At 43.2% G+C, this 23,986-nt stretch overlaps 1 protein-coding gene across 2 annotated transcripts in view; it reads left to right on the forward strand.

Moving 5' to 3' along the window:
- Positions 1-23,986, forward strand: part of ADAM17 (ADAM metallopeptidase domain 17) — a 42,714-nt gene that overhangs the window by 6,912 nt on the left and 11,816 nt on the right. For both annotated transcript variants that reach the window (XM_071548357.1, XM_071548358.1), the window contains exons 2-15: positions 6,300-6,432; positions 8,382-8,515; positions 9,427-9,515; positions 11,629-11,797; positions 12,580-12,710; positions 14,457-14,546; positions 15,609-15,722; positions 16,258-16,402; positions 16,922-17,010; positions 18,815-18,967; positions 19,774-19,973; positions 20,970-21,073; positions 21,738-21,872; positions 22,670-22,800. In XM_071548357.1, the coding sequence (XP_071404458.1) occupies positions 6,300-6,432; positions 8,382-8,515; positions 9,427-9,515; positions 11,629-11,797; positions 12,580-12,710; positions 14,457-14,546; positions 15,609-15,722; positions 16,258-16,402; positions 16,922-17,010; positions 18,815-18,967; positions 19,774-19,973; positions 20,970-21,073; positions 21,738-21,872; positions 22,670-22,800 (1,817 nt within the window). The remainder of the gene's footprint in view (positions 1-6,299; positions 6,433-8,381; positions 8,516-9,426; positions 9,516-11,628; positions 11,798-12,579; positions 12,711-14,456; positions 14,547-15,608; positions 15,723-16,257; positions 16,403-16,921; positions 17,011-18,814; positions 18,968-19,773; positions 19,974-20,969; positions 21,074-21,737; positions 21,873-22,669; positions 22,801-23,986) is intronic.

Here is a 23,986-nt window from a genome sequence, read left to right on the forward strand (position 1 = left end):
AGAGATGAAATGCAGTCAGAAGTGGAGAAGGGGTTGGTGTCACAAGTGTAGTCTAGACAGTAATTGGTCTTTACCTGGAATCAGCTCCACTCAAACTTGCTTTGTGACACAGCGGGATTTTGTGATGTGGTGTCTAAGCACAGTAGGGAGGCTTGCACGTTTTTGAGAGCCAGACAAATTATCTTTTTTCAGAGAACACTGCATCCTGTGACTTGGCTGTTCTCTTCTGGAGGATATATGAGAGCATGTGATTTGGGGGTGTGTTGGATTGGGGTTTTTTGAGCATTGAGTCATGTGATGCTGTTCTGATGTAGAATGGAATGGCCCTACTGCCCTTGTTTCACTTTGATTATGAGGATGTTAATTCAGTGGGGTTCCTTATTTTTGATAATGTCCATATTTGAGCAGGATATTGCATTTTTCTTTTTCCTTTAGAAAAGTGATCTGCTGTCATTAATAGGACAGACTGAGTTTTTAAATCAAGTAGATCCAATCGCATAAGTTTTGTTCCTCACTGGTCCCTATTTAAGATGTGTTTAGTGAAGGAGATAATTGCAGGGTTGGAAGTGTGTGAGGTAACATGTAGGAGCCATTGTGGGTATTCAGCTGTATTCATAATCATCAGAAATAGCTTAATTATCTGTACAGCTGCTGCTAAACAGAATTTGCACCCTTAAGGAAACATCTCTACTGCCTAGAAACACATGTCTATTTTATTGTAGGGAAAAAACTTTGGAATAGTATAAGGGTGCAGGAACATGAATAAGTTTTTCCTGAGATGAGCTAAAGGGTATTTAGTAAGCTGTCAGCTTTTCCATGATATCCATCACGGGGCATGTCTGCATGTGTGATAAGCAGAGAGTAGTTTGCCAGGAGAAGTGCCCTGTGGAGTAGCTGGTGGGCAGTAAATGGGCACTGCAAGGGCTGGGGAACTGCACCCCAGGGCTTGGTGTGTGCTGCTGACTGACTGAATTTGGGGGCTGGGGAACTGCACCCCAGGGCTTGGTCTGTGCTGCTGACTGACTGAATCTGGGGGCTGGGGAACTGCACCCCAGGGCTTGGTCTGTGCTGCTGACTGACTGAATCTGGGGGCTGGGGAACTGCACCCCAGGGCTTAGTCTGTGCTGCTGACTGACTGAATTTGGGGGCTGGGGAACTGCACCCCAGGGCCTGGTCTGTGCTGCTGACTGACTGAATTTGGGCACCTTGTTTTCTCTTGCGGTTTAGCAAGTTTGGTGCTATTGGGATCAAGTCAAAAACCTGCCTTCTAAAGCACTGGCAGTGCTGATGTGGCTCGCCCTTCTTACTAACAGGTTTGTCTAGAAATGTGCTCAATCAGAGTGTAAGCCTGGATCCTGTTAAGGATTATAAGCATTCTGAGATGTGTTTGGTTCTTGCTTTGAACCTGTTTCTCACACAAGTTCTTCTGTTTACACATACTTGATGAACAAAACAGCAGCTGCTCTTTGGTGGAAACAAGTAAACACGATTTATCAAAACTCTTAAAAGCCTGGGCTGTTTTCCCTGGGATAAGTGTTCCAATTCACTTTGTTTTCTGTCTTTGGCAATGGCTCTGTACCAGATGTGCTGGAGAAGGATGTAACAGCACGTGCAATGAGCTGTTATAAAACAGCTTTCCCTCAGGTGGGCCTTCTCAACATGTCCTCTTCATCTGCAGTCTCCTAAAAGCAGTGTAAACTATTAAGAGAAGGTACCCACTCACATTTAGGCATGACTGCAGCACCTCTTGCCTCATGAAGACTGTTTGTGTGCCCCACTGAAACATGGATATATTTGCCTTCTTCATGAACACTCCCTGGGTTGGTGCTGCTGTCAAACCATCCCACTGTGTGGCAGCCACTGAGCAGCTGTCACCACAAACACAAGGGCAGCTGTTTCACGGGGGGTGATGGAGACCTACTTTAGCTCCCGTGGCTCAGGTTGGAAAGACTGCTGTCCATGTTTCCTGGTCTAAGTTCTGACTGAGGCTCTGAATTATATTTCGGGTGACTATATTTGGTTACTTTAATTGAAGTATTTTAATGTACAAAGAAGAGCACATGAAAGTAAATAGTAACATGTAAGAATGTAGAGCCCTTCAACTGTTCAGACCTTCCCCAGCCAAATCAGAAAAATTATTAGGTAACTGCTCATAAACTTTTGATAGGTGTTTGATACCCACTGGAGATCAGCTTGACATCAGTACCCAGGTTGTAGTAGATGAGTGGCACACGAAATCCAGGCTGGAACCCTTTTTTCAGTCTTGGATATGGAAATGATTCACAGTCACACTGCAAAATCCTCCCTGAGTTTTTTTGCTGTGCTTGTTCCAGGACTACTCTTGGCAGGCTTGTCATTCTATTCCAGTGCCTGTGACAGAAAATTTATTTCTGCTTTTACTCCCTTTAGGATGGTTGGAGAAATAACTGCAATGATTCCTACAAACCCCTGTGATTATCTTGTGGTCATTTAATGTTGTTGATCTTTTGTTTTAGGTAGAGACATTTTCTATCATAGGATAATTGTGAAGAGAGCTTTTGAAAATATTGACTGTATCTTCTTGGTTAAAACTTCATGCTTGTAGATAAGCTTAACCTTTCTATAAATAGTGCAGTGCAAAAGAATTCTTATGAAATGGCTGACTTGCCACATTTACTTGTTGGTTTCCAGGCAATAGATGGGGCATGAGATCATGGGAATTTACTGTTGTGCTTATGAAAGCTGAGCTGGTTGGAGAAGGGTGACATTGGTATTTGAATTGGTAGCTGAGCACTGGCAGAGAATCCACTTCTGCAATACATGCAGTGGCCTCCAACTCCATGATCTCAGCCCTTGCCCAGCGCTTTCCTGAGCTCTGCTGCTGGAGTGGCCTGTTGCAGTGCCCAGATTTTATTTAAAGGATGCTTTCCTGTATTAAGTCTGATGCCAGGAGGCTTTTAGCCCTGAAAGAAGGTGAAAGAAAAGAGGGAACAGTTGCAGAGTTCAAAGCTGGGGGCAGAGGAAGAGTCACTGCTGTGGATTTCTTCTTGAGAGCTTTGGGATATTGTCTTGGTCACTGATGTCCCTTCCTTGTCTCTCTTACAACCCTGAGATGTGTATGCTCTTGGAGGTTCCCATGCAGGAAATAAGGTACAATGAGGTGAAGGCTGGTGATAATAAATAAATATTTGGGATATCAGGAGGCAGTTAAGGTGTTCTCCAAAAAAAGACAGGAATGCAGAAATCTAGGAGGGTCTGGAAGGGAATGAACCACAAGAAAGTTGTTTGGGAAAATCTGTGTCAGCTCGGTGCTGTTGGAGCCCATGGAAAATGGCTCTTGGACCATAATGAAGATAATGAGGAAGGAATGCCAAAAAGATTTTTAAGTTTGAATAAAAAGTAGTCAAGTATGTCCTTGCTATGGCTCCTATCCACAGACTGCTGTATAGTTGGACTCCGTGCAGTTCTGTATTTTGTTTAAAATAATGACATTTTGTCTTTTGTTTTCAATAAGCCATGACCATGAATTAATTTTTGATAATATGAACATTGTCCAGAAAATTTTTGGTTTGAGTGTGTTACCAGTATATATTTTCCATGTCTGCCTAATAGCATAATTAGTTAACAGATTTATGTCTAGGAGCAGCATGTCTTAAGCCTTTACTTATGTTGTAAGTAAAATTAAAAGCAAACAAATTTAGGAAGGGTAAGAGGAAATGTGAACAAGTGCATTCATGTTTCAGGGTTACAGGAACTAGGAGTGCCCTGTGTTTCATTTGTTACTTCAACAGAATCATCTTACTCATCTTCATGGACGTTTTAGGTCTTGTTCTTACTACCCTTCCTGTGTCTCTGTGAGGCATTTTCAGAAGGATGTTTGTTTATGTTGAGGTGGAACAGGACTTCTGAAGTTCCTGCCTACCAATTAAAAAAACCTAATTTTTTTTAGCAGGCTTCTTAGTTCTCTTGCTGTGAAACTGAGACATTTTGTCTGGCCATAGTGGCAACTGCATCTTGCTCTTTGGCTTCACTTTCCCTGGGTTCTGGACTGTACTTTGCAGGCAGAGGTGTAAAAGGTCAGAAGTGTTTTGTAGCTGGGGTTCTGCCCCTCAGGCAGACCTGGTGCTTGGCAAGTCCCCGGAGCACAGCAGAGGTGCCACACCTTTGCTTCATGCTCGTGTACCACACGCTTGGTCTGTGTCATAAACCAGTGCTTGTATCTCAACATTCACTTTAATTGAAGGGTGACTCTAGCTCTGGTGAGAGGATCTCGAGTTTAATTAAAAGAATTTAGAACTTGACAGTTTGATGAATTCTTTTTTTCTTTCAGAATCGATTTGCCCAGCTGTCCCTTCCCTCCTCCCAGGTGGTTCTAGATGAGGGCAGGAGTCAGGCCATAAGCAATGAATTATAAAGGGCTTTGTAAAAGAAAAGAGGTGCTTGGGGGGGGTTAGGTATTTGCTCACTACCTGGCTCTGGTGAACCAGCCCTGCAGATGTGGCAAGCTGGGGATAGAGGTCTTGGCTGGTGTGCAGGAGCTGGAAACCCCTGCAATAGAAAGGAAGGTGATGGAAAATGCCTTTGCATATAACCCGAAACGAATGATAATCAATTGCAGGTGCTCCCAACCTGTGGGCTGTAAACAGAAATCAGGAAATCGCAACTGCACTGCCCTTCCTGTGTTGCTCAACAGCGGGGGAGGAGCAGCGGAGGAGGGAGAAGCCTGGGAACCGCTGCTTGGTGGCTTGTGCTGCCCGAGAAGGCAGCCCTGTCACCCATCCATCACTCTGCTAGTGAGTTTGGTACGGGGCCCAGAGGGCTGTGAGGGTCATCTTTGCCTGTGCAGCTTCCTCACTTCAGTGTGCACAAGCAAGCACACGTGTGCATGTCCACTGGTGGGTCATTCTCCCCACCCACCCCCTCTGAAAGGCAATCGCCTTGCCCCGATCAGTGCACCCATTCTTACAGCTTTCTTGGGCTTCAGAGGCATGGATTTGGGGATAAATGAGGGTATTGAGTGTCAGGTTTAAAAAAACCTCACATTATTTCAAGAGCTATACTCATCTAGATTTTCGAGCTGGCAGTCTTGGTTTGTTGCACAAGAGCCAGTAAGTGAGCGTATTACTGGTGCTCTTTACTTAAAAGTCAATAAAACATGTGAAGTTACTTGGCTGAGTGGTGTAAGCTAGTGATCAGAGGCTCTGAAGGAAGGCCATCTGCCTTAACAAAAGACCACTTTGGTAGCTGTCAGGTCTGGTTTAAATGCACAGCTGGAAATGGAGAGGAAAGAAACGGAATTTTTTAATAAAGAATGACCGGATGGGCACTTCTGTCTGTTGTAAAACATGTCTGACACCTCATTCGGTGCTGTGAAAAGAGTGAACGCCTCTGGCTGAAAGGGAAGATGGTGATGTGGGAAAAAGGGCCTCTGGTTGTGAATAGCAGCTGACTTGATCAGTGCTGGTGGAAGTAAAGGTGGTTGTCAGGTCACTGGGTAGTGGGTGCTCCAGAGAAGGAAGAGTGTGCATGGGTGCTCTGGTGAAGGAATTGCCTTACGAAGCTGCAGGAGGCTCTATCAGCAAGAGTCAAACACTGTTGGCAGCTGTCATTATGCACTTGATAATGGTGGAAACATCTGCAAGATGTTGACCTGAATTTGTGATTTATGTGCTGCTCCCTGTGGGAATTTGGGCATTTGGGCTCCTTCTTTGGACCAAGTTTTTGTGTTCCGAGTAGGGAAGTCAAAGGAGTTTTGCATGGTGGTCAAGTACTGGGAAACCAGCGTACCTGGGGGTGCCTCGTGTGAGGTTCTGATTGATGATGCTATGCAGGTGTCTGTTTTCTGGCTACTGTTGGACAGAAAGATAATAAATGCAGTCCCAATCTGCAGTTAAGTTGGTGTAAGTCTCCGAGGTTAAACTCTTTTCTTCCTTAGACTCATGTGGGGACCAGCAGGTGATGAGAGTGATTCATCCCAGAGAAACGGGGACATTCTGCCCCATCTAGTTTCTGAGGGGCAGCCAGGGAGGGAATTAGCTCTGCATTGTTGTTGCAGCAAAAAATGATGGGTTGGTTGCTCAGAAATTGCTGTAACAAGTGAACTAAACCTTGTTTGTCTCTCTCAAATTGTATCTTGTCTCACTCCATGATTTCTACTTGCCTATGCAAAATGCAGCTTCACAGAAATGTACAACAGTTATCCTAAAATTAGAGCAAATTGTGCTCTTGATGTTGGCATGGGAGGTTCTGGTTTGCTCTTCTATGTGTGCATTTGGAAAGAGTGTCTTTTGAAACTAAAGCTTTCCTTGTTGGTCTTCCAGACACCGTTGAGTCCCTGCTTTCAGACTACGACATCCTTTCTCAGTCCAGCATCCAGCAACACTCACTGAAGAAGAGAGACCTCCAGCCTGAGACACACATAGAGAGGCTCTTAAGTTTTTCAGCCCTGCAAAGGTAATTGAATCATCAGCAATGAAATAGCATAATATTTTTCTTCTGTTTATGATGAATAATGTGCAGTTTCAAACCCAGAAATAGTTATCTTGTTTTTTGCTGTGACTGGCCAGTTCTTGTAAGCTAGTTGTCTGCATGGTTATGTGACTTCAGGGATGCACAGAGGAAAGGGGAAAATAAGTTACATTGTAGTGCTCTGATTTCTGAAGGGGCAGTGATTTAGGATTTCTTTCTTTGTTCTTGGCTTTAGTTTCAAGTAGATTGCTTCCATTGATGGAGCTGGATCCCACTTATACCTGATCTGGCAACACTGTCATACTTCTTGACTGCCCTCTGCTTCTTGAAAATGCCAGCCTTCAGTTTGGGCAGCATGTGTGGTGTGCTGTCCAGGAGATGTAGTTTTTTTCATGGAGGTTTAATCTCTTCCTACTGAGTGTAAATTTTCCATTAAATAAAACACTTCTAATCTTTTTTGTATTGTTGTTATAAGATGGGAAATAGAAGCACAGGTGAAAGGGAAAAGAGAGGTAGAAGGGATCAGGCATGAAGATTCTAGGGATTTTATTCTGAGAGTCAGAAAAGTGGCCTACAGACATTTTAGTGCTGAAATTAATCTAAAATGGAGACCAGGGTGAGAATAACACTTTGTATTAACAAATGTAGATCCATTTTGTTCATCTGACATATTTGTCCACTGTGTTCTCCTGTGCCTTCCCCTTTGTCATTTACAACAGTCATGCAAGTTGTGCATAATTTTTGAATCTCTAAATGTGTGTGGGGAATTTTTGAGTACCAAGTATAAAAGGTTAATGAGATCAAGTGTCTGGCTGCCCCTGTTTTGCACTGCCTCATGCACCCTATCTTTTTGGCGAGGTTGCAATACTGCCAGTGATGATTATGGAATAATTGCAGAGGACCAGGCCAAAAATCTTTGACCCAAAGCCCACATAAACCAAGAGCCCATAAGGCTTCATCCAGAGAAGGTTCTCCTCCTACTTCTTGGGATAGCTTTTAGTTTTTGTGGCAATATATCATAAAAAATGTACATAGATCAGTTTCCTGTTTATGGTCTTCTGAGTTATTCAGAAAATAAAAGGTTTAAGCAGCACTACAGGCTGGGGACAGAGTGGCTGGAGAGCAGCCAGGCAGAAAGGGACCTGGGGGTTTGGATTGACAGCAGCTGAACATGAGCCAGCAGTGTGCCCAGCTGGCCAAGAAGACCAGTGGCATCCTGGCCTGTATCAGGAAGAGTGTGGCCAGCAGGACCAGGGAAGTGACTCTTCCCCTGTACTTGGCATTGTGTCCAGTTCTGGGACCCTCATTTTAGGAGGGACATTGAGGTGCTGGAGTGAGTCCAGAGAAGGGCAGTGAAACTGGGGAAGGGTCTGGAGCACAAGTCCTGTGAGGAGAGGCTGAGGGAGGTGGGGTTGTTTAGCCTGGAGGGGAGGAGGCCCAGTGGAGACCTTATCACTCTCTACAGCTCCCTGAAAGGAGGGTGTGTTTGGGAAAAGACTGGAGTGGCACTCGCTGCCATGGTCTGGTTGACAGGGCAGTGTTCAGTCATAGGTTGGACTGGTTGGTCTCAGAGGTCTTTTCCAACCTAGTTGAGTCTGTGACTCTGTAATATAGAACAGATGAAGAAATTTATTGGTCTGATTTTAATTTAGTTACCAGTAACTGGTGTTGCTTGACTGCAAATGGAGAAGGCACATAATCAGCAAACTGTGACTGTTTTGGATTTTGGAGGTTATTTTTAAAATTTTTTTAATTAAACATCTGTGACTCTTTAAAATATTAACAGTTATGCATTATACAGTAAATGTTTTTGTAGCCTGCTTATCACAATAATGCTTTCTAACTTCTTTTGGGCCCTCAGTAAAATGGAGATTGAATGTATCTGTTATGTGTGTACTTTGATTAAAAGTAAATGAAAGTAAATTCTCTTACAGGCACTTTAAATTATACTTAACTGCAACTGCTGAACACTTTTCAGAAAAATTTCAGGCATTAATTGTGGATGGTGAAGGCAAGGAAAAAGAGTATCGTGTTCAGTGGCAAGACTTTTTCACCGGACATGTCGTTGGTTAGTATGAAGTAGACTATGGATTAATGCTGAGAAACCACAGCTTTGCAAAGTCTCTTGGCCAGAGTAAATGGTGTATTTTTCTCATTTTCATCAGATACAGTTAGGATGAACAAATAAACTTAATTCTCTTCCCCCTTGGGTTTTCTGGTTTTGTTTTTGAAATGTGTTTGGAGATGGTTTTTTTTAGGTTTGTTGGGATTTTTTGTTACTGCACCAAGGTCCTAAGATAGGACTCTTCAGTTTGGCAGAACACAAAGGTATAATTTAGTCAAGCAGTGGCTTGCAAATTATTATTTATTTTTTTAAATGATAATGGTAACTTTAATTCCTGCTGGAATGTAGGACTTGGATGTTCTATATCCCAGAACACAAAGCCGAGGTAGATGTGATGCAGTGATGCCCAGATTGTTCAATTAGAAGATTTATAGATGGTTCTTTGTAGATTACTTTTCTGTACAGAAAGGGTATCTTGCTGCACTTTAGGCAAGCACTGATGCTTCTGCTAAGTTGTTTTTATTTCTGTGTTATCCGTGTGATCTGGTGAGTCTTTTCCACTGGAATCTGGGCTGACACCAAAGTGCTGTGTGATAGCAATTAGGTGCATGCTGCTTTTGTTGGCAGAGATATTCTGTGTCCCATTACTAATCCCCACGGCCATCTCAACACTTTCTGCAACATTATCAGTTAGATCTGACGCTTGTTGACTGTGACCATTGAGAAGTTAAGACTGGGGGCAAGTGCTGGCTCATTTCTTTTTTCCTTTGAACTGAACAGTACAGTGTTCTTCAGAGACCAAGGGAGGTAATTTGGCATGAAGTTTAGAAACAGTTAAAAACCTCTAACAAACAGTGTAGGAGCACATGCAAAAAGAGCTGAATTAATTTATTTCTTCCTTGCTTATGTTAAAGGAGAGCATAATTCCAAGGTTGTGGCACATATTGGGGATGAAGATTTTACAGTGAGAATCAATACTGATGGAGAAGAATACAATATCGAGGTACTCTTTCCTGTGAAAAACTGTATTTGAGCAATCATTTTCTTTCCCTGTGGGTATTTCTCTTTCTAATTAGTCGTGTTAACAGCTCTGTAGTTCAGACTAGTCTTGGTGGTGGTGATGTTTGTTTTGTGGGGGGGTAGGAAGAAGGGAGAGAAATGTGACTTGCAAGTGCTGACTTTTATTAGTGACTGCTGCAAATGTTGACTTTTATTAGTGGCATTCCATGATGGGTGCATGTTTCAGATACATCAGGCAGAAGGTATGACTTAAACAGGAAAAGGTTTCAGAAACAGAAATGTATAATGTTAGTAATGAGCGGTAATCATGTCTTCTAGAATAACAAACTGTGGCAGTCTGAGCAGAGTTGAGGTCTGTGGAGCTTTCTAAAATTTTGGCTTTGTTACATGAATTTTTCCCATTCTTAAAGCTTCATATGGAAATCTACTATTTTAGCTTAGAGCTTAATTTGTAAATCTGGTGTTTTTCCTGACTCTTGTTTTTCACCATTTTCATTGCTTGTCTTATTTTAAACTGTTGGTTAGAAAAAATATTGGACAAGTATATAATTAGAGACTGTTGTAATGAGTTTTTCACTGCAGTATATTCCCAGACACAAGCAGTATTAGAATGTCTGAATAACAGTAATTATGGCTGAGTGTTGTATGGCTGTTGTAATTGTCTCCAAACCCAAGGATATCCAGAATTATGGGTAGATATCCCAAGGATATCCAGAATTATAGCTGAGAAATCTAGTCATGTAAAGTATAAAAATGTAATTAGAGTATCCAAATCACTGTACTTATCTTTCACATTTAGGACCTACAGTAGCCATTTGATTGTGATTTAAAGCATTTTTGTGTTTGTGGTGCGGAGCAGTGTCAGTGTCTTGGCTCTCTGTGCTCCTTCCTGTCTGTCTGTGCAGCTGAGGGCAGGCAGTGTGTGCACGGGCTCCAGCTTGCCTTGCTGGGGTGTCCCCAGGTCAGCCTTGGCCCCAGCCAGCCCTCAATGAGGTGATGCCCGTGTGCAGTCAGAGGGTGCATGCCAGAGTCTGTTCCCAAAAGGCAACATGGACAAACCTGCTCCACCAGTGCCTGCCTTTGTTTTCATAGTGCTCCTGTATCATTCAGAGAGGCTGTAGACCTTTGTATAAACCACTGGTGCCTTCACACCTTGCCTTGGCATGCAAAACTCCTGTTTGGAGCTGCAGACATCTGGTTGCTGGGCTGGCACAGGCTCCACGTTTGGGAACCTTTTAGCTGTGAACTGAAAGCACAGTGTGCTCAATACGAGCTGTGTGAAATTGCAGGAGCACTGCCTGAGGGCAGGGACCCAGACCCAGGTGCTCTGTGCTGTGGATGTGGCAGTCTGTGCTGCTTTCCACTGGCTGAAGAGCAGACTCTGTCCATGCTGTATTTGGTAGTGTTGCTACATTCAGACAGTAATAGGACATGCCAGTAAAGTAAAAAGGTGGTTTATATGTGTCTGCTATTGGGGCTGGTGTCTTTCCTTGGAATTTCATGGTTTGGTTTTCTTTGGTTTTGGAGAATTTTTTCATGCTTACAAGTGACTTGGTAGCTATTGAACATTGAAGAGCCTGCCTTCTGCTGTGAATACTGCATTCTGCTGAGCACTTAAAGGCTTTCTGTTACCTCCCACCTCCTGTGCTTCTGGTCAGTGTGTTTGTTAGCACAGTTTAGGCACCTCCTCCTCCTGGCTGTGCCAGTCTCCACACAGTTTGTTATGGAGTGAAGGAGCCTGAGGGAGATGCCTCTTCAGCTTGCTCATATTCTGGAGGGGAAATAAAATTCTGTCTCTTTCATGGCTTTATCAGGTGGCTACCACTGTTCTGTTAAGATGATCCTAGAGTTTTGGATGCCCACGTAGCCTAAGAGAGTTGAATTCCGTTGGCTTTCTTGGGGATGTCATTTTCTCAGTAGACTTGTTGCTGTGGGTGCAGTTACCATAGTCCAGTGCATTTGTGTGCGTACACAGAAAGCTGTGGAGGTTTGATGGTACATACCTGTAGGTTTTATGGTACATACCTGTAATTTTTTACTTATCTAGACTTAGTCTTTGTGTTCACTGTGTTCCTGAATTCTTCTTGTGCTGTCAGCCACTGTGGAGATTTGTAGATGATGTGGAAGATGAACGACTGCTGGTCTACAGATCTGAAGATATTAAAGATTTCTCAAGATTGCAGTCCCCCAAAGTGTGTGGGTATTTAAAGCTGAATGAAGAAGAGCTATTGCCAAAAGGACTGGAAGACAGGAAGGAAAATGAAGGTGAGTGTCCATTGTTGGGAGGGCAGCATCTTTGAAACACCTGAATTCTGGCTGTGTTGGCAAGTAAGATCAGAACCTGGGAAATAATCTGTGTGGCTGTTGCTAGTTTAACTGTTAGCTCTTTAAATTCACTTGGTGGAGCAGCACTCTTCCTCATGCCCATTTCCCATCCACAAAAGCCCCAACAGCTGATGGAAGGAAGATACTGTTGCTGGGGGCATACATTCTTGGCTTGTTGAATGGATATTTGACCGCTCCAAAATGTAGGCTAAGGAGAGAAAGCCATTTCATCAGGCCTGAGCAGTTTATGGCAGTTGTCAGCAATGTTGGTACATGTTCTAAGATGAGCATTTAAACAACTTTGTACTTCTGTGCACTGTGCGGGAGGATCTGTTTTGCCTCATGGTCACTCCAGGAATCCATCTTGAGCCATGATGGGGTTTTGAGAGTTTTCAGTCCCTCTTTCCTCTGTCCTTTGCTGTGTCAGGAGAGGTTGGGATAATGACTCAGAACAGGGTAAGACTGAGGTGATGACCATAAAAGCTCTATAAGTAAATCTGAGGAATAACTCAATTTCACTTCCACATGTTCCTTTCCTTACAATAAATTTGAGAACTGTTAGGAAGACAAAATTTAAGAAAATTTAAAAAAAGCCCAAAACTAAACATCCCCATTCTCTCCACAGGAAATAACCCACACTCACATTTGTGACTTATATTTAAGAATCACTCAGCAGTGGTAGTTGTACTGAGTGTCTGTTTTATTTAAAATATTCACTTTAGCAAGCATCCATCGGAAGAAAAGAGCTATTCCAGAGAACTCCAAAAACACATGCAAGATGTTGGTAGTGGCAGATCATCGTTTTTTCAAGTATATGGGCCGTGGGGAAGAGAGTACCACTATAAACTATTTGGTAAGTAAATGTGTTTTGTTAAAATTTGCTGGAGCAGACACGGGAAAACAAAGTGATCCAGTAGCTAAAACAACATACAGCTTATTCTACTTTTGTGCAACATAATGTAGTTACCCCCTGTGACTGTATGTGCTTTTTAAGTGGGAAAGTGCTAAATCATACTTTAAAAATATTTTATAATAGTAATTAAGTAGTCTTCAAGTGTCACTTATAAGGAAATTCCTTCCTTTCATACAATTCTTGTGGCTATGCCCTTTTCTGCCAAAGAACTTCCCTTTTCTCAGTCAGAGCTTTAGAGTCTCCTGGATTTTGAAATCCACTGCAAATTATCTGAGCATCTCTAAAGTTCTGACATGTTTAATGCTCATATGAGAGGCACACACAACTTAGATATATTTATTACTTTTTTTTTCCAAATTCTTTCAGGATTCTCTGTCCAGTACAATAGAATTAGGAGCAGGCACAGTAAACAGTTTGGTTGTGTGTGGGTGTTGTGGGTTAAGCCCAGCAGGCAGTGCAGCCTCCCACAGCTGCTGACTCCACTCCTCAGATGGAGTGGGGAGAGAAGCAGAAGGGTTAAGGTGAGATAATTCGTAGGTTGAGATAGAAACAGGTAAAAGCAAAAGCTGTTTGCAGAAGCAAAGCAAAACAAGGAATTAATTCAGTGCTTCCCATCAGCAGACAGGTGTTCAGCCATCCTCAGGAAAGCGGGACTCTATCACATGTACCAGTTACCAAGTAACCCAAACAAAAACAGTGTGATTGTCTACCTGACAAATTTTTGTGGAATAGTACAAGGCCTGCCCACAGCCTTTCCACAGAAGTGGAGAGTGTGGGGGCGTTGGGGACTGAAGACAAAATCAAATGAAAACACTTTTGGAGGTCTGTTGTTTGTCAAAAGTCTCTTTCTGAGTCTGACTCTTTGTAATGCTGATCACTCTGTTTCACCTTTGCTGGCTCTTCCACCTTTCTATCCCCAGAAATGTTTTTATTTTCTCTGGGTGAGGCAGCCTCAGTTGGTGTGTTTGCAGAGATGCTTTTATCTCAGCATTTGACAAGTGCTGAGGCTGACCCACAGTTGTGTTTCCTGGGTAGATGGGTACTGTTAACAACACAATGGTTGGAAAATGAAAATATGAACTATTATTGAGTGGCTCTGAATGTCACTTCTCTTTTTTAGCAAGTTTGATGGTTTGTATTTAGTAGAAGGTGTTTTTTAAGAATGTGAGAACAGCTTTAAAAGGGAGATATTGATTGTGAGCACTAACAAGAGACTTTCTGGAACCTTCTGCTTGAAGGAAAATAATAGGTTTTTGGCTGGGAGAGGGAAGCAAGCCTTGTGGGTCAGTTAAACTAGTTAAGCACCATGCTAAAACAAAGCAGTAAAAACAACTCCTCCTTTGCCCTTCCCTTCAAAGAAATCTGGAAAACTAGTGTTTGAACAAAGTGTTTCCCAAGACGTCTTGTTCCTAATATTATTGTTCTTCCACTACACAAATTAAACTGATAAATGGAAAAGTTTGTACTGCTTTTTTATGATGGAAAATTTTCAAGGATATTTGATAATGCTCCCTGATCCAGAACCAACAGTACTTGGATCCAGAGAGTAGGTCTGTTACCTTATATGAGGTTCGATTTTGATTTGAAGTGGGTGTTTCTAGATAAGTGTGTTTCAGCTTCTCAGAGTGTCTTGACTTTTACTGCATGAAAGCTCAACTGAATAACTTGTGTTTCTTTTCTACATAGATTGAACTGATAGACAGAGTAGATGACATCTATCGAAACACTTCCTGGGACGATGGAGCCTTCAGTGGGTATGGCATCCAGATAGAGCAGGTATCCACTGAACTGTGCAAAGGGCTTCCAAATTAAAGGAACATGGTTTACAGGTTGGGGTTTCTGATTATTTTAGAGCTGGATTAGAGCTAAGATAATAAAATCCTATATTATTAACTCCTGCCAGGAGCACTCTGAAGTAGCATCTTGCCACCCGTAGTGTTAATGATCTGACACATCATGCCCGTTTTCCTGCAGTGTGTGAGATGTGAGTTTTCAGGGAGAATCTTGCCATATTTAATCTCAATTCAAAGGTGTTTTTTTCCCCAAATATGAGCAATTCTTGTTTCTATCAGACTTACTCTTAGGAATTTATGTCGTATTTCTGCCTGTGGCTGCTGCTTAGCTTACAAAGCATGAGGGGCCGCAAACAGAAATGGAAAAACACAAGTCCTTCCTGAGAGAGCTTTAATGGCTCCCTTAGACATCAAGATAGTGTAGAGTCTGGTATAGGGCTGACATAGGTAATGTAGTGACTTCAGTTCTATGATGGCACCTGGGAGCCAGTGCTCAGAATTCTGGAAAAGGGCATTAAACCCAGGAGGAATCCATCAGGTCAGTGTACTGCAAGAGCTGTGATGTGGGACATGGAGACTAATGGTACAAGCCAGCTGCCCCTTTGCTGGGAAAAGGTCTACAGGAACAAGAAAGAGGAGTGTTAATTGGGCAGGGAAGGGGGAAGGACATGAAGCACTAACTCTAGGTTACTGGGAAAGTAACAATCCTTTAAAATATGTTTTGGTTACCTAGAGCTCTGAAGTTAATTGGGGCTATTTATACTGGTTGTATTTGGGGGTGTTTTTTTAAAGAGTAAAATGCATCTTAGAGCAGAATGTTATAGTGAAAACTTCTGATGTTATCCTGTAAAAGGGCTGGTGTAGTTACATATAATGTAGTTAGTGTATTTATAGAGGCTGGAAAGTTAACATTAGAATCATGCTGAGTCTGAATTTTTCTGCTTACAAATCTATTGAGATGTTTAAAATTGCATTGAAACCTTTTCTGTAGCTTTAAAATTGACCAAAATTCCTCTACATTATTGTTGTCATTTTTGAAATGTAGATTATCATCCACAATGAGCCAAATTTTGTAAGACCTGGAGAAAAGCATTACAATATGGCAAGAAGTTACCCAGATGATAAAAAAGATGCTTGGGACGTGAAAATGCTGCTAGAGGTGAGTTGCAACCCTTGAAAAGTACTGCCCTTTGCAGGGGATTACTCACTCATAAAGCTACTCTGTAGTAACGAGTGGAATTCCTCTGCTCTCTTCAAGTCACTGTAGATGTCACACCAAGTCAAACCAGCTGCTCTGCCCTGTAGCCCATGCTAAAGGGCTCCATTGCATAATTACAGAGCAGACACCAATTAGTCTTATTAATGTGGTCTGAGTCAGAAAGGCAGTCCTGATATGTCTGGCCCTGAGACTGGCCTTGTGACCTTCATCAAATTATTGTACTTGGTTTTCCCTTCCCTGTGAAAAGGGGAAATGAATAGGCAAGTTATGTAAAGGAACACATACAATGTATTTTGGGTATTACTTTAATTTCCTACAGCTGTGTTCAACAGCCAAACATCTGCTGTTTTCTGACTTAACCAGATCTAGGAGGTGCTTGTCTGGCACATTAGATGAATGTTCTTATCTACAGACTTCTAATATCTACTGTAAACTGTCTAAAGGAGATTTGACTATTTTTTTTTCTTCACTAAAGCAATTTAGCTTTGATATTGCTGAGAAAGCAGCTCACGTGTGCCTTGCTCATCTCTTCACGTATCAAGATTTTGACATGGGAACGCTCGGATTGGCTTATGTTGGCTCTCCCAGACCTAACAGCCATGGTGGCATTTGTCCTAAAGGCAAGGCTTCTTTTTCTTCTGTTCCCGTTGCAGGTTGAAAGCTACATTTTGTTCTTTGTGTTTTATCCTTCTGTCCAGTGTTTATGGAGTATATTGTATTACTTGCATAGACTTTAGTAGTTTGGTTTTTGCATAGAACAGATGGCTGACTTTTTGCTGGAGCTGGATAAAGAAGGGAGGGAAGGATAAAAGTCACTAGGCTATGTGGTGTTAACAAGCTGGCTAGAACAAAACCTAAACCAAGGGCTGCTTTGTGTGGGTGCATGTTGCAGTGGTTATAGAATGGCAGATGCTGTTGTCTTGGAAATTTCTGGTGTTTTTCCCCTGACTGCAATGCATGAGCTGTTTGAGCTGCGCTTGAAAGATTCCCAGCCCCGAAAAACTGGCAAGAGGCAGGGTCTCACTAGTGAGCCTGTGAGAACAATAAAGCTGTTCATTTCCCCAGATAAGGATCATTGTCTCCCCATATGTACCCAAGAAAAATATTTGACAATTTTCATTTATTTTTCATTTCTGTAGCTTATTCCAGTCAAATTGCAAAGAAGGATATCTATCTGAACAGTGGCTTAACCAGCACCAAGAACTATGGGAAGACCATCCTCACAAAGGTGGGAGAGTATCCTCCTCACATGTGTGTGTTGGTGACGTGTGCCATGGGACTGGGACAAGCTTCTGTGCTCTCTAAAACAAGCTGCTGGCTTGCCATTTGAGTCAGCTTCCTGGGGACAAGGATGTTGGGCACAAAACAAAAATCATCCTTTTTGTTGTTGCTGACAAGAGGAAATTCAAGTCACTGCGAAACAGGAATGGGGAAAGATAGTTGGTGTCTAGTAGGGTATTAGATGTGATCAAGTTTTTGATATCTAATGATAAATTTAAATGTATTTTGCTTTAACAAAAGAAGCCCAAACAAAAAACGGAAGTCCAACAAACAAATCCTCAAAAAGAACAAGCAGGCAAAGTAGGAGGTTTAGTTTGAGTCTTTAACGAAATTTCTCCACCTGATTTTTGTATGCTCTGAGTAACTAGAGCAGCGAACAGTGTAATAGACAGGACTTGTGCTTATACTAAGCTTAATACAAGTTGCTACTCTCTGGATTTTTTCCATACTTGATGAGGTAGTAAATACATAAAGGCCTGAATGTGAGCTTTGTCTCACTTGTAAAGATACCAGAGCAGTGCCTGTGTCTGCATCTACAAAATCTTTACAGTTGGGCCTATTTCAATTTTGCTGTCTTCTGCTGACTTCTCAGCTGTGCTTTTCTGTAGCCTGATTATAAAGGGAATTCATAATTGATGTGTGGGCTAAAACTTGGCACAGAAGCTGTCAAGAAGATAGGAAAAAAAGACAGTGAAGCTTTGTGTTAGAGGGACATTGACAGGGGAGTTCTTGCCATAGCTATGACATTTGCATCAGTCTCCAAACTGGAGTTGTGCCTTGGATTACAAAGGAAATTGAGTTTTTTGTCTTCCCAGTGACAGGCACAAGGCTTGGGACGAGGCAGTGGGAGCATTGTGGATTGGTTTTGCAGGAAAAATGCTCCACAGTCTCTGCTTGGGCTTAAAACAAGGGAAAGACTGCTTAAAACACTTCTTGAAATTAAACCCAGTGATGCACAGGAGGGATCCCTGGGCAGCTCTCCTGTCTCTGGCTCTTGCATTAGCCATGCTTAGACACAAATCAGTGCTGCTCTGTCCAGTGCTTGGTCCTTCCTGTGCCCACACAGCAGCTGCAGTGACGGATTGTCCTTGCACCTTTATTTCTGTGCAAGTTTAATTTGTGGTTGTCATCGTATGAGTGTGACACCCTCTGCTGGGGAAGGTGCTGTGGGAGGTGCACAGGGAGCAGAGCCGGTCTGGGATCCTCAGCACAGGCAGACCTGTCTGGCATAAATGCTGTTGGAAATCCATCCCTATTGGGCCACAATTGTGGGTGCCTTTCCCAGTAATCATGCAATAGCAGAGTTTATTCAGCACTCCTAATGTCATCATCCCTTTAGAATAAATAATTCTAATTGCAAGACATGTTAAACAAGAGATTGACTAATTGTTGTAGCTGGTTTGTTTGGATTGGGTTTTGTTTCAATTTTTTATACCTTCCAGCTACTTAACAGCAAGTTTTCATATTTTAAGTATCTGTATTGCAGTGAAAACAAGATTAAATTGGTATTCTAGGACAGCATTTTGCCTTTAGCAGTGATTTAGTGTTCAGACCTAGTCCTGGAACTTGACTTTGAAATGGACCATAACTTTAATTGCCTTCATTTCCCCGCTTCTAAAACAGACAAGTGTTCGTCCTGTCCATCTTGGTGTATCTTGGAAGTGCTGGTGGCCTGTAAGGAGCTGGGATCTTCTGTCCTTTCCTGCTTGGACTAATTTTTTTCAACATTATTTTTTTCATCTTGAAAAAAGGAGGCTGACCTGGTTACAACACATGAACTTGGACATAACTTTGGAGCAGAGCATGATCCTGACAGTCTGCCAGAATGTGCCCCCACTGAAGATGAGGGAGGGAAATATGTCATGTATCCTATTGCTGTCAGTGGGGATCATGAAAACAACAAGGTATGGTTGTTTAGCTTTGCTTCAACATACTGTGGGCAGTGACCCCCTTGCATGGCAACTCTATTTAGTTAATGATTCCTGTAGCCTGAACCATCAGGAATGTAATGGATTAGCCATAAGAGGAAAACATTTGCATGTGGTTGGGTTCTCTGCAAGATAAGCTCATCTTTGGAATCTGAATTTCACTGGAGTTCATGGCATGTCAAGGTGCATTTTAATTAGTTGTTTGTAATTAGCTGTGGCCACATACTGCTACAAGCAAGTCACCAACAGGAGTCTAGTCCAGGACCTTCAGTACCAGACAGTGCTTGGGTGGTCCGTAGTTGCCGTTGTTGGAGAGAGACTGCCAGACGCCACAGCCACAGCGGGAGCTTGCACTGGCAGTGTGGAGTTGGCACTGTGCCTGTTCTGCAGATGAGAAACCAAGATTATTAGGGGATGATTAGTCTGCAGTCTGACCTGTGGCTTGTGCCCAAGAGGCAGCATAGTCTGTCCCTGTAGCTCCAGCTTTGCATCCCATCCTGAGGATGGTAGAGCCCTGAAGCCGTGGGAGAGCTGGGGTTGGCTCTGAACCCAACTGTATGGGTAGTCCCTGCAGTTTAATGGAGCAGTGTCCATTACCAACCCAATTGTTACTTTCCCATCTTAAAATTTTTCTAAGGTATCAAACTGGCAGTATAGAGACAATAAGTGCTTTTTGGGACACCAGAATTTGGAGGTGTAGGGAGGCCATGGCTGTCTTAGATGCCAGTTGTTAACAGAAAGGTACATTCCTCAGTGCTGCTCTTTCCCCTGTGACTCTGTAGATGTTCTCAAGCTGCAGCAAAAAATCCATCCATAGGACCATAGAGGTCAAGGCCCAGGAGTGCTTCAAAGAGCGCAACAACAAAGTGTGTGGGAACTCCAGGGTGGATGAAGGGGAGGAATGCGATCCTGGCCTCTTGTACCAACAGGCTGATCCCTGCTGCTCTGCAGACTGTAAACTGAAAGATGGTGCCAAGTGCAGGTAAGGGGAAATGAGCTGCAGCTTCTCTTTACACAGGAGAGAATTAAGGACTGGTATGAAAACCCCTAAGGCCACTTGCAGTATCACAGGCCTGTTTCATGGCTTTAAGGCTAAATGTGAGTTCAAGACAGAAACGGATTTCAGGAAAGGCTATTGTGTGCATACATTAATTTTGTTAGTATTCTGTTACCTTTTATGAGAAGTGTCAGAAGTCATATTCTTGAAAATTATTGTGGTGTTGTTATTATTACTAGCAATATTATCAAGCAAACTTAGGGAATTGAAAAACTGTGCAAATACAATTTTTGCTTGTATTGCAATGTAGCTTTATGCTGGGATCACAGACTGATATTTCAAGACTGCTGCAGAATGTGTTTGAACAGACAACACAGTGACTGTGCTAAATGAGTCATGTTTCTGTTCTTGCTCTTTTTGGGGTGTTCATGGCCCTGCTGTAATGCAGTGTCCAGTCTGTTTCTTCATGCTTCAGCTTTGCAGCATGTAATGTTAGAGAGCTTGTGCAGCTCCTGTTGTTTAGCAAGAAAATCCCTCAATTGTAATGAGTATTCTACTACGGGCCTTTCTGTGTTAGGTGAGAACAATGCAAATAAAGGCAGTGCAGAATAAAAAGTAGGAAACCTTCAGGGCAAACCAAAGAGGAGGAAGTGTTTGGGGAAGGAAAGGGTGAAAGAACTTGTCCTAAGTTGCACAGCAAGCAACAAGAGGAGTATCCAGGGGCCTTGAACACAAGGGTCCCTTTGATGTCTCTCAATACATACTTTCTGTGTGATTTTGCCTTTAGTACATGAAGACTCAGTGGGTGTGTAAAAAGGTGGTTGTCAGAGCAAGCAGAGAGGGCAAGGGTTGAATCAATGAGTCAGTCTCCAAGAAGTAGCTTTTTTCTCCTAAACATCTTTTTCTCTGGTTTTGTCATGCTTGTACTTATTTTTTTAAAATTGCGTTGTATTCATTTACTTCATTTTGATCTTTCCCCAGTGATCGGAACAGTCCCTGCTGTAAAGGCTGCCAGTTTGAAAGTGCACAAAAGAAATGCCAAGAAGCCATAAATGCCACTTGTAAAGGAGAGTCTTTTTGCACTGGTAGGATGTGGTTCTGTTCCCTGTAGGTCAGCCAGCCAAGTGCTCCAGGCTTAGTGTCCTGTTCAACCCTCTTTCAGTCTAGTGCCCTTTATTCATCCGGTACATGTAATTTTAGAGACTAGTTAAGTGTCACAAAATAGTCTTATAATGAGTTGCATTGTAGTTTCAGGAGTCACTTGGTGATTTATTGCCCAGAAGAACATGAAAAATGTTGGATTTCTTTTTTCTTCTTTGTTTCTTTCCCATAAAAGAAGCAAAAGCAAAACTGTGTGTCACTAGCGGGAGGGGACAAGAATGAATTTTCTCATAGAAAAGGTGGAATTACTGCAGCTCTGCTTCACTTCTCCACTGCTTTATTTCCCCATAATCTTTCCTGGAGGCAAGGAGTCAAGTCACTGTCTGCTTTGCTGGCAGTGTCTCCAGGGCCTGAACCTACTGCTTGGTTGCCAGTGCCACAATACCTGAGCTGTTGAAAGGCTCCAGAGCTTCTGCTGCCTCTCAGAGCAGCTGGTAGGCAGCCTGCAGATGATAGCCAAGAACAAGCTTTTGGGGTTCTTCTGGGATAAGTCTGTATTTCCGTTATTTACTTCTTTCTTCTGCACACTTAGGTGCTCTGCCCTTTAATCTAACACAGTCCTCCCACTCTGCTGACTTCCATCTGTAGGGAACAGCAGTGAGTGTCCCCCTCCAGGGAATGCTCCAGATGACACAGTCTGCGTGGACATGGGGAAGTGCAAGGATGGAGAGTGCGTCCCTTTCTGCGAGAGGGAGAAGAACCTACGGTCGTGTGCGTGCAACGGTGTGTGACACAGGACTGAGCTGGGATGTGCTTCATCTCTGCTCCTTGGGGAGCGCTGGCTCTGCTGCAGACTGGCCTGTGGGAGGGCTGAGTTTGTGGTTTCTGGAAAAGTTTAAACCATTGGGTTTTGTCAGGTGTTTTCTGTTTAAAAAAGGAATGTGAATGTCCTCTTGTCTTCTGGTGGTCTGGGTGGAAGACATTAAGATGACTCCTATGGTCTGACACTCTAGCTAAAGAAGAGGATACTTTCCTCCCTTTCACCTCTGCCACAGGTGGATGCAAAGGATTGTAAAGAGATCCTAACCAACCTTTGGAGCAGGCATTTGGCAGAGGAATGTTGACCTCCAACAAATGGTTAAAGAAATATTTCAAAGAGGTTAAAGTGCTTTGCGAACATAGGATCCCCAAGTCCAGTCCCCTGCCACTGCAAACCTGCATGTCTTTGACTTCTGCCCAGGGAGTTTTCCTGCCTTCCTACTCTCCGCATCATCTCTTAAATGTAGCAGCTGGGAATAGGAGGAAAGCTTCATGGGGGCAGTGCTGAGCCACACTGTTTGAGACAGAGGGCATAACTGAGGAGAAAGGTGTCTAGAGGACTCAGAGCCCAAGAAATATTTAAATCTGTCTTTTTGATTGAGTTTTAGGTTTGGTTGTCAGAGTGCCTGAAATTGTCACATAGTGCTGCCTTCCCTGTGGGGAAGGTGTTCATGAACATGGTCAGCTGGGGGACACGTAGGCTTGTGGGTTGCAGGTGACTCTTGGTGCTTCCCAGGAATGAATTTGTTGCTTTATTACAGAAACGGATAATTCCTGCAAGGTGTGCTGCCGGGATGAACAGGACAGGTGCACGCCATACGTGGATGCCAATGACCAGTTCCTGTTCCTGCGCAAGGGGAAACCTTGCACTGTGGGATTCTGTGACAGTAATGTGAGTGTTCCCAGCTCTGCTCTGGCTGGGTGTGTGAGTCCTTGGGGAGGAGGACTGTGATGGTGAAGCCAAAGCTTAACCTGTTGCTAAGCACGGTGGTACATTTTAAGTATCCCTTCACAGGGTAAATATTAAATGAAGTTGGAGGCTGCAGATGAAGGTTAGTTCTGCAGAGACTGTGTGCAAGGTGAAGCTGTTACCTTCTGCAGCTGCTTATTACCCTCTTCGGCTGCTCCCCACAGCTCAGCTAGCTGGCAGTCTGTGTGAGGGAGGTGAATGAGTGCTGCTAGGTTTGCAGCACTTGCCTTTGCAGTTGTTCATGTTAGCCCAATTAATTTTGACTCTAAATCATTCAGATCGGGGAGCAATCACATGAAAATCCAGCTGGCAGGTTCTGGAAGGAGCAGTGAGCCCATGGCAGGGAGACTGGTGGGTTGCTGGCACTCAGTGGCCTTTTCTATGGATCAGCTGCACAGTCATGTCACCTCCAGACCACAGTGACTGGAGCTAAACTGGGTGTCAGAAGTGAATTTGGGAGGGCATGACCCAGACCTTCTGCTGGCAGAACTGAAAGACCAATGATCTACTGTGTTAAACCAGCACAGCCGAATCTGCGAGTCTGACTATAACCTTGAGCTCCTAAGAGCTGCAGCCTTCCCCGTGGGGAATGGGATCTGAGGCTTCCAGTGCTTAAATCTCTCCAGAAACTTCAGTTTTATGTTGTCTCGGTTTGAGGGGAAAAACCAAAATGTTTTACCCACAAGCAGGGGAGGGGCCTCCTCCACAATAATCACACCACTCTTTATCAAATTTAAGAAAAGGAATTTTAATACAAGAAGGATAACTGCTATATATATATATATACATATGTAAACAGACTAGTGCAACCCACTTCCCCAACACCATAAGAGAAAAAAAAAAAAAAAAAAACCAACAACAAAACCCAGCAGGTTTTCCTCCGGGAGAAAAGGTTATACTTAAGTGTCCTTGTCACAGCCCGCTGGCTGCAGAGTGAGTTTCAGTCCCTCTCCAGCGAAACAGACGAGCAGTGGGCTTTCAGATGGACTCAGTCTCTTCCCCCTGTGTTCCCCGTCCAAGAAGCAGAAAGGTACGAGCAACCAGCAGCAAATCCAAGGCAGGCAGCAGCACGGCAGGAAAACAGCCGTCCGAAGTAGGCAGCGGCAAG

Source organism: Pithys albifrons, chromosome 2 (genome assembly GCF_047495875.1).
Source record: "Pithys albifrons albifrons isolate INPA30051 chromosome 2, PitAlb_v1, whole genome shotgun sequence".
NCBI classification, from domain to species: domain Eukaryota; kingdom Metazoa; phylum Chordata; class Aves; order Passeriformes; family Thamnophilidae; genus Pithys; species Pithys albifrons.